Source organism: Phyllopteryx taeniolatus, chromosome 14 (assembly GCF_024500385.1).
Source record: "Phyllopteryx taeniolatus isolate TA_2022b chromosome 14, UOR_Ptae_1.2, whole genome shotgun sequence".
Taxonomy (NCBI): domain Eukaryota; kingdom Metazoa; phylum Chordata; class Actinopteri; order Syngnathiformes; family Syngnathidae; genus Phyllopteryx; species Phyllopteryx taeniolatus.
In genome coordinates this window covers 16,333,307-16,343,073 of record NC_084515.1, presented here as the reverse complement: position 1 = coordinate 16,343,073, position 9,767 = coordinate 16,333,307, and the positions used below count along the sequence as shown (strand labels likewise).

The 9,767-nt window shown below is 45.0% G+C and overlaps 1 protein-coding gene across 2 annotated transcripts; it reads left to right on the top strand.

The window, feature by feature from the left end:
• The first annotated feature begins 880 nt into the window (after nucleotides 1–880).
• Nucleotides 881–8,727, top strand: wrnip1 (WRN helicase interacting protein 1). 2 transcript variants are annotated; one of them, XM_061797730.1, is made up of 8 exons: nucleotides 881–1,964; nucleotides 3,264–3,458; nucleotides 4,177–4,418; nucleotides 6,071–6,279; nucleotides 7,042–7,197; nucleotides 7,286–7,365; nucleotides 7,526–7,803; nucleotides 8,612–8,727. In XM_061797730.1, the coding sequence occupies exons 1-8, from the start codon at nucleotides 1,350–1,352 to the stop codon at nucleotides 8,709–8,711; spliced, it is 1,875 nt and encodes a 624-aa protein (XP_061653714.1). In that variant the 5' UTR covers nucleotides 881–1,349; the 3' UTR covers nucleotides 8,712–8,727. The 2 variants fall into 2 exon arrangements, with proteins under 2 accessions (XP_061653714.1, XP_061653715.1); XM_061797731.1 differs by lacking the exon at nucleotides 8,612–8,727 and having other exon boundaries at nucleotides 884–1,964; nucleotides 7,526–8,511.
• Nucleotides 8,728–9,767: the final 1,040 nt, after the last annotated feature.

The window sequence follows — 9,767 nt, the reverse complement described above, 5'->3', positions numbered from 1 at the left end:
CCCCTTTGCTGCAATCTACAAACTGCTATTGGGTGCTGGGGGTTGAAGGACAATTTCAAGTGACGGGTTTGAAGGGATGACAGCAAGGTGTCGTGCAAGGGACACCCGAGTGAATAGTCGTCTATAGAGCCTCCGTTAATTCAGTCATGCCCCCTCGGCTCATATCAGCACGCAGAGCCCCAGTGACGGTTGGTTTGTCCCTGTGACAAAAGAGTGACAGGTGCCATCAAGAAGCGTGTGACAGCTATGACGCGCTTGCGTAATCCTGCGTAATCGCTCCTCATCTGCACGACACACACACACACACACACACACAAGTGGCCCTTTATTAAAAACAGCCCCCTTTTAAAGTTGCTCAAATTCTCGCTCAAATGTGCGACCACGTCTTTGTTGTGCGCAAGTCTCCTTGCGCACAACAAAGACGTGGTCGCACAACTGGAACTGGTGTCAAATAAATAGCCTGAGCTATGTCGTATTATAGTACTGTTGTAAATGTCACACGAGGGATGCCCACGGTGACGATTTTGTATCAAATCATGTTTGCGATTGATGCACACCCGAGGGTGGCCTTTTATTTTGAAAAGCATACACCGGAAACCAACAGCAGACTTTTGTCTTTACAATCAGAAGCGACATGAATTAATAATAATAATAATAATGATATAAGGGAAACCTTTTTACTTTTTATTTTTTTTACATGCAATAGTCATGAGTGTGTGCTAAATGCAGGTATAAAAGTGAATATAATTTGGTGGCCCTTTTTGATGATAAATGTTAAAGGTTTAACCAAATTAGCATCATGAACAGTAATGTCACATAATGGTAATTGCATTATAATGAAACCATCTTTATTGAAAGTACATAGTCTCAAATGTTTGGGGGAAAATGTAATTTGTGGGCTTTTTTTACATTGTGGAATATTGTTCGCATAACAACTTAGGTGTGCATTTTCTACCTTGTGTTCGCATTTCCTGCAAGCAACTACGGTACAATGGACAATATTTGATGCGTTTCAACAATAGGAAAATATAAACTCCCATGACTTCACATGTACTTTCATTTCTCTTTAGGGACAGACACTACACTGACAATGCATGCCAGATTTAGAATCGTAAAGTCGATAAAACGTGTGGAATATTTTCGAAATTAAATACTGCGGTGGTGTAAGGTGGTCGCACCACCTGGAACCAGATTATTGAACGTCCCATTGCCCCTGAACTTAAAACAGGAAGTGTTAAACGCGAAGGTTGAAACGAACACGGCAAAACGTTAATACATAAAAATAAATAAACACAATGAAATAGTGTCTTGGTCACGTGACCAGGGTCCAAGGTTTAGCGGGAAGCAAGATGGCGAGCGACATGACAGGCACCGCGTCGGACACGGTGCAGTGTCCAATTTGTTTTCAAGACTTCCACTGCGACGCTATTAATGGTCACCTCGACGTTTGTCTGACAAAGAGCGACGCCCACGACGGTCGTTTGTCGACGGACTCCGACGCTGGAACTCCGCTGAAGAAGTTTTGTTACGAAGCAGCGCCCAAGAAGCTTACCGGTGGAGAGCACCGCACGGCGGCGCCCTCCACCTCGCATGGAGCATTCTCCATGTTTCGCGACACGAATACGTCATTCCCCAACAAACGACTTGGTGGCGGCGCGGTCAACAAGGCAGTTAAGCGTAGTTTTGTGGCGGAGACCGAATTTGAACCCGGATGCTCCGGGACGCGGCCGAATAATGGCGGACAGACCTTGAACGCGACGCAGGACTTGAACGCAACAGATGCTTTGTGCCTTCGGACACTGTTAACGTCAAACAAACCGCTGGCGGAGATGCTGAGGCCGAACACGCTGGTGGAATACTTTGGGCAGAATAAAGTTGTCGGCGAACAAACCCTTCTGCGCTCCCTGCTGGACTCCCAGGAAATACCCTCGCTCATCCTCTGGGGACCACCAGGATGTGGAAAGGTGCATTAGGAATCATCAATATCAGAAGTACAAAAGTCAAAGATACTTATGTAGGAAAAAGACGTACCGATAGAACTTCATCACTGGAGTGAAAGTTCAAGTCCAGCCTCTGAAATGTAATGAAGTACACGGGTAAAAAAAAAAAAAGCATTTTTTTGTCAATAAAATACAATACCATACAGTATTGTATAATGTACAACTAATTTAGTACAATTAAAAAAACCTACACACAAAATACTTTAGTTTCCCATTATGAACATTATGAAGAAAACAAGAGCACTAAACATGCTATCAAAAGAAAATGTTCCAACTGGAAACATACAATTTATGTGTTGTTGTTTTTTTTAACATTAGCTGGAGAATTTATGAACGCTGGAAGTTGGTGGTTTTCAGGGTGGCACAAGGCAAGCATTCGCCAGGAATTATTCTCGGAACCGATAACGTCAGGCAATTCTTTTTCATAAGGCCACGGATGGGGAATATCTTGTTTCTCTGAATGTTGTCATGAATGCGCCCTCCTTCACGTTCCTCCGTGTCGCTGCTGTCCCCGTTTTTGCCACCTGATAATTCCCCAAGATCTCAACCGAGTGCCGTCATCCGCGGCGGCTGAAAAACCAAAAAGCAACAAGCCTGTTTTGACAAAGTTCAGGAATAGAAAGTACAGATATCTATTTTCAAATTTATAGAATTCAAAGTCCAAAGTCGGCAAAATAAACACTCAACTACACTAACAAACTATGTTTTACTTTACTTCCCACCACTGCATAACATTATGCTATTTGTTTATACAGTAAAGGTTAGGGGGGGGGGGGGGGGGGGGGGGGGGGAAGTGTTGCTTTTTTTTCTGGCTCAGATGGCGGCAGTGGCTTTTATTCCTCAGCGGAATAACGCTGCCTTGAAAACTACAATTTCTTTTACGAGACATCTCTGAAAAGCCAAAAACAAAAGGTGTCATGCTTGTTTATTGTACTTCTTTTGGGACAAAAGAAACATTATTTGAAGAAGATTCATTCTTCTTTGACAATTTTAGGAGCGACTTCTGTTGTTGATCCAGATTCCAATTGTATTGAAAAATAAGTTCCAGCTTGTGCGATGTTGGTCAGATAATAAAAGTTTTCACGATGTCAGTCGGAGCTTTTCAAATCCGAGGCGGCCTTGCTCTACATTTGATATGCAGTCCCAGTCAAAAACACCATTTTTGCTCCAATGTTCAATTGTAACCTTCAATTCTTATGAAGAGGGATGCTGGTTCTCAATGCTGTGCATGTTTTTTTTGTAACATTGCATTCTCCGCGTCAGACCACTCTGGCTCACATCATCGGCAGCAACAGCAAGAAGAAGGGCACGGCTCGTTTCGTGAGGCTCTCCGCCACCGGCGCGTCCACGGCCGACGTGCGAGAGGTCATCAAGCAGGCGCAGAACGAGCTGCGGCTGTGCAAGCGCAGGACCATCCTTTTCATCGACGAAATCCACCACTTCAACAAATCCCAACAGGTGGGGTTCGGTACTGTATGTGGGCCAGAAATACACGCCGCTCTCTCTGCTGTTTGTTGTCTTAGTTAACGACTACAAGGCAACAGAATTCCTCTCTGACGGTGTCGATCCAAACTGAACTTCGTGATGGCCTACTTCAGTAGATTGCACGCAGGTATTGAGCTATATTACATCGGAGCTCCAAATGTCACACGAGGCACGTCAACCGAGACCAGCGTATGCTGTTTTAAAATGTAGACGCACCTGTTGCGGGCCTTTTCTTTTGAAAATCCTTATATTTCCAAACGTGCAGCAGTCTTGCCTCTTTCCGAGCGGGCGCAATGGCAAAGCGTAAATGTGGCCCCGGCTTATAAAAGGTCGGTTTTTGAACATGAACGATTTAAGAAATACTAACTGTTTACGTTGTTATTTTGTGCTGAATGAAGAGATAGAATTGAAATATGTAATTTTGTGGCCTGATTTGTATTTTGAAGTTTTTACATTTTCACTGCTTTTATGAAGCACTTTGCGCATGTACAAGGCAATAAAAGTAATTAGAATAAAAACGTCAGTTTGTGTGTGTACATTTAAGTTAGTGGAAAATAACTTTTTTTACTTTAAACCTTTGCTTTGATGGATTTTTATGATTGAAATGAAGCGAAAAGATGTCACCTCCGAGATGGTCCCAGTTACGTCCTCACAGATTTGACGTCCCGTCTTCTTTTTTTTGCTCTTTCAGGACACGTTCCTTCCTCACGTCGAGTGCGGGACGGTCACTCTGATCGGTGCCACCACTGAGAATCCGTCCTTCCAGGTGATCTCCGCTCTGCTGAGCCGCTGTAGGGTGCTCGTCCTCGAGAAGCTCTCGGTCGAGGCGATGGGCTCGATCCTGGACCGGGCGGTGGCGGCGCTCGGGATGGCCGTACTGGAACGGGAAGAAACCGATCCCGAAAGGCCGGACCCCCCGGCGGACGGAAACCAGTGAGTGCCCCACGCGGGAGGCCGCTCCTGACTGGACAACGCACAACAAATCAAAGTTCTTTGCCCGAGCGCTCTCGTCTTCTGTTGCTGGCTCAGCGGGCTCGGTTAGATCATTTATGGGAGGAGAGTAGCAGTCCCCTCGGCTCTGGTCCCGTATGATGTGTTGACAGATTAGATTTGTGCACAAGTTGTAGCCCGCGAGGCCTTTAATGGCTACTGGCTTCGCGCGGAATGCGACGCTGCACGTCAGGCAGATTTGTTGACCGTATTGTTTGCCAGCCATGGAAAGAACGCAGCAAATCACACATGGCCCCCATTAAACGGTTGGATTTGCACCAGATTGAGACGGTCCCGGGCATCAATGTCTAGCCGAGCTGAGTCCCATATAGCAGCCGTTCCCAAAATGGCTACCAGACCAGTTTTGAATGGTCGCTGGTTGTCAGAATAAAATACTCTTAAGATGCAACGGTGCCTTGACTCACGAGTACAATTTGTTCTGAGACCATGCTCATGACTAAAAACATTTTTACTTTGTTAATCCCTTCCAGCCCCATGGAAGAAAAAAAACAAAACAAAACACCCCCCACATTTTCATGCTTTAAAATGAAAAGTAGCACTTGTTGAAGTTTATAAAAACATACAGTAATAACATAATTGGAGCAAATATATAGAATTAAACAGTTTGCGCATCATGATTTCATGCTTCAGCGCCATTGACATTGTGCTCCTTCCGCTATGTGTTTCTGGGCCACCAGGTGGCAGTATAACACAGACACGACGAAGAAGAGTTTTGCGACTGATTCATTAAGCTGCAGTAATAATAGTTGTTTTCCGCTGACGCTAAAGAATATATGCCTGTAAGTACAGTGAAACATCGATTTAACAGACTAATGGGGGGGTTGAAGCCATTTGAAGCATGTTTTTTCATGGCATTAAAACACCCAGTACGGTACAAAAGGATTGTAAATAAATGTAAAATGCTTTCGAGTTGACCTAAACTTGAAACATTGCTGCGAAGGTCTAATTCCGCAGTCATCGCTGGTGCTTGGGCGGGTTGATATAATGGCGTGCAGCCGGTGGGAGAAAGTTGTCGCGGGAGCGAGACGGGGTCGCTTTTATGAGCCGCGAGGTTAGTCAACCTCCTTTTATCACCTCCGTTACGATTGGACGCCATAGTGAACGGCTTGACAAACAACAAAACAAAACAAAGACAGATGTCTGTTTCCAGAGACGTTTACACGATGTAAACAACAGCGACGGGCCCAGAAAATATGCGTACCAGTCTATGACTTTTGCGGCAGTTAACAAGAGCGGCCAATTCTGGAACAAACGGACTTTGTCCATTGCAAGGGCGCATTTTGAGTTCCAACCGAAACTTTCAGAAACACATTGAAGGCAGGCCTTGTGTTCTGCCGAGTCACATTATTGTCAACGAGCGACGTTTGAGACACTTTTAACAGTGGCACCCTCCGAGGGGTTTGTTGTTTTGAGATTAGGAGGATGAGAGGCCTTTGGCTCAGACATCAGAGTTCTTATTTGCTTGCTGTAGTTTTGTAGGGAACACACACGATGAGTCATAATCATTTCTGTGTCTTTGTAAAAGGAAAGCACACACAATCATTGTTTAATTTGATGTATTGATTTGTTCTCAGGCCAAAAGTTTACATTGAACAAAAAGCTCTGGACACAATCGCCTACCTGTGTGACGGTGACGCCCGGACTGGGCTCAACAGTCTGCAGCTGGCCCTCCAAGCTCAGGCCGGCTTGACGGGACCGGATGGTTTCACCCGGGATATTCTTGTGAAGGAAGAACACATCAAGGAGGGTCTCCAGAGGTCTCATATTCTCTATGACAAAGCTGGTAAGATGCTCTTACCGACGCAACAACTCGCCAAATTTAGCAAAGCTTTAATATTTATAGTATGTTGTTCCACTTGAAATTGAGGTGCAATTAACTATTTGAAGTCAACTTTTCAGTTATCCATTCTTATGAGTGCTGTGGTAGGGATTGGCATCATCATTTTGGATTGTTACGAATTCTGTTGAATGTGTGGAAATGATTGTTGAAGAACTTTTAAGAAAATGTAAGACTTTTACGTGCGCCTTATGGGCGTAAAAACACGGTGCTTGGTCATTTAATTTCACACGAGATGGGTGGGCAGGCCTTTCGAGTCACAACTCGTTCAATACGAGCAGTATTGAAAGAGTTGTGAGTCTAGACCTCGCCTCCCAGGCCCTTGTTGTGACCATCCATGATGAACGCTCGCTCACCATTTGTCCTTCTGGCCTCCCCAGTTGTCCGCTTACATAACATTCAGCTGTCCCAAAACACAGAGATTTACTGGTCCCAGTTTTATAGGGTGATGAAAAGCACTCTGCCTGCTTGACAAATTGCCCAGATCAAATTTAAAACGGTGTCCTATGCTTCTCCTGGCGTCATTGCATCAACCTTAGTGTGTTGAACAAAACCTAGTATGGTTGTAGGCTAAAGCAAAATTGGAGATATGATCCGAACGGCTTTTTTTTTTCTGCCCTCCTCTCTCCTTGATGAGTTTGGTGTGGAAATACCCAAATTACTTAAAATATGAGTTCAAATGTAACCTTGTGTTTGTGTGACTCAAAGGCGAAGAGCATTTCAACTGCATCTCAGCGTTGCACAAGTCCATGAGAGGCTCCCACGAGAACGCCGCCCTCTACTGGCTGGGCCGCATGCTGGAAGGCGGCGAGGATCCGCTCTTTGTGGCTCGTAGGCTGGTCTGCTTCGCCAGCGAGGACGTGGGTACGGGACACGGACATTGTACCATACTGACAGTTTCAATGAATGACTTCTTTTCTAACTCCTCTTTGGACTTTGTTTTCACGCTCAGGTCTGGCAGATCCCTTCGCTCTTCCTCAAGCCGTGTCCGCTTTCCAGGCCTGTCACTTCATCGGGATGCCTGAATGTGAGGTATGTGGCAGTTAAAAAAAATATCTACGGGGTGCAGCTCAATAAATTAGAATCCCGTGGAAAACAATTTCAGAGTGAATTTAGTTTTTCAACGATATTCTCATGTACCGCGCGGCACCTGTGTGCTTGCTATGCTTCATTATTCTCTCCTACTCTACAGGTGATCTTGGCTCAGTGTGTGGTCTATCTCTCCCGGGCGGCTAAGTCCACGGAGGTGTACGTGGCCTACAAAAACGTGAAGGCCTGTCTGAGGAACCGCAAAGGCCCCCTGCCACCCGTTCCGCTCCACCTGCGCAACGCACCCACCCGCCTCACGAAGCAGCTGGGCTACGCCGAGGGTTACAAGTACAATCCGGCCTTCGGCGCGCCCGTGGAGCAGCAGTACCTGCCTGACGAGCTGCGGGGCATTGACTTCTTCACCTGGACGCCATCGGAACGGTGATCCACCGAGTTACTCTTCGGCTTATGTTTGCACATGTCAAGATAATAAAAGACTTAAGCGTTGCATCCATTTATGTTCTGCTTAGCTACTGATCTTAATTAAGGCTGTTGCTCTTCAAGCGAAATACCTGAACGACGGAAATTTCATGTTATGCTATTAACAATCACACAGTTCCGATCTTATGTACAGACAAGTTATGTTGCTTTTGCATTATCTTTCAAGAGTAAAGTTTTTCCCAAATTCAAAATTGACCGATTATTTTGCAGATATGGGTCATATGATTTTACGCCGCCTTTGTTTTCTGTGGGTAACTGTCTCCCATGTTGAAACAGCCATGTTTAATGTCCTATTTTCAAAAAGGTATTGATGATTAACAATTTTAGGCATTTCAATCCTCTCATTTAGTTATTCATACACAGCATACACGAGAGATGCAAGACGTTAGGGATATTGGGCTCTCGGTTGACAATTCTGGATGAACCTAAAATGCACTATAACCTTTGCGGCAGGTGAAGTTATTAACCCTTCTCTAAACTTTTGGATGCACTTGTCAACAGTACTACTAGCAGAGTTTTCTGCTCTCTTACAAGGTGCTGGATGGCAAAATTAGCCATTGTTGTGTCTAGTATATAACAGATAAATTATAAAACACGAACAATTATGCGCTAAAATGTCTTTTATCAACCCAGAAGAATTCAATGTTGGGCCATTGTCTGCAAAGACAAAAAAAAGGAGGTGTCAAGCAACATTTACAGATAAATTGTGAGCTTTATTTTTTTTCTCTCTCCTCTCTCCCCATAAAAGGATTGAGGGTTCTGACTTGCGCAATCCAGGGGATGAAGGAGGCCACACGGGTGAGGACGGTGGGTCTGCGAGGAGTGTCACAGCCACTCCTTGGACGTAGCATTTGCCGTCTCAGCGGGCCCCCGGAATCGCCCTGCAACGCGACAGCTGATATCAATCACAGCCCTGCCTTCTTTTTGAATGAACACCTCACTAAAGAAAAAAAAAAGCGCAGATAAATTCGAAGCAGAATTTGAAAGCGTGTTGAAACATTAGAAGCTCACAGTAGAGGCGACCCCAGCCGGCACTGCCCCAGCGCCCACGGAACATGGGCGGGTCATCGTCACACCACCAATACACCCCGGGAGGTCACCCCAGTGGTCCCCCCCCCCCCCCCCCCCGAGATCGGGAAGGAGTGAAGAAAGTCCCGCCCCCACAGACGCCGGAACCGCAAACACGGGGACAAGAGGAGAAATCCCCACTCCGCGCATGTGTCCTCTCACCATGTAAAACGATCTAAAATGTGTGGGAAAATAAATCAATAGGATTATAATAAAACAACAAAGAATACAAAATTCCAAAGTTTACTTTCACACTTACGAAGATAGTCTCGTTATTGTCAAATGGCACCCTACGCAGGCAAAGGAATCAAAGAGTCTCGATTTAAGAGAGCTTTTGTGTAACCGAAGAGCAAAAAGCGTTGCATTGGTGTGCATTCCCATATAGCATGAAAATAGGTGTCTGGGTTATTTTGGGTGCATTGCGCGCATAAATTAGCTGGAAATAAGCCCATTTGAAAGTGTGTTCTATGGAGCACTTTATATTGTATAAGCTGTAGATTTGTGTTTTTTGTCATTGGAAACGTATTGTTACAAATCTGGATCCAGTAGCTACGGTCAGCGGACCCGGAAAGCTCTTTTTCCCATTTGGTGATTGGGAAGTGCATTGATTTAGTACAATTTATAAATATATATATTATATAAACACCCATTGTCTTGAGCAGTGGTCTTCTTGTCTTCAAAGTGCGGTACGAGTGGCACGCGGGCTCCCTTTAGTGGTATGCGAAAGAATCACTGAATTCGATGTTGAAACTGTGCATCGTGTCAGAGGGTCTTCAACCTTTTTTGGAATCCAGTACATTACATTTGTCAAGTACTGTTAACTTTGTTTTCACAAC

Excerpts from the sequence above, each read along its gene's own strand:
- wrnip1 (XM_061797730.1), top strand. The coding sequence starts at position 1,350 with ATGGCGAGCGACATGACAGGCACCGCGTCGGACACGGTGCAGTGTCCA. Across the intron at positions 6,280-7,041 it reads TATTCTCTATGACAAAGCTG|GCGAAGAGCATTTCAACTGC; the intron begins GTAAGATGCTCT and ends TGTGACTCAAAG. Across the intron at positions 7,804-8,611 it reads ACCTGGACGCCATCGGAACG|GATTGAGGGTTCTGACTTGC; the intron begins GTGATCCACCGA and ends TCCCCATAAAAG.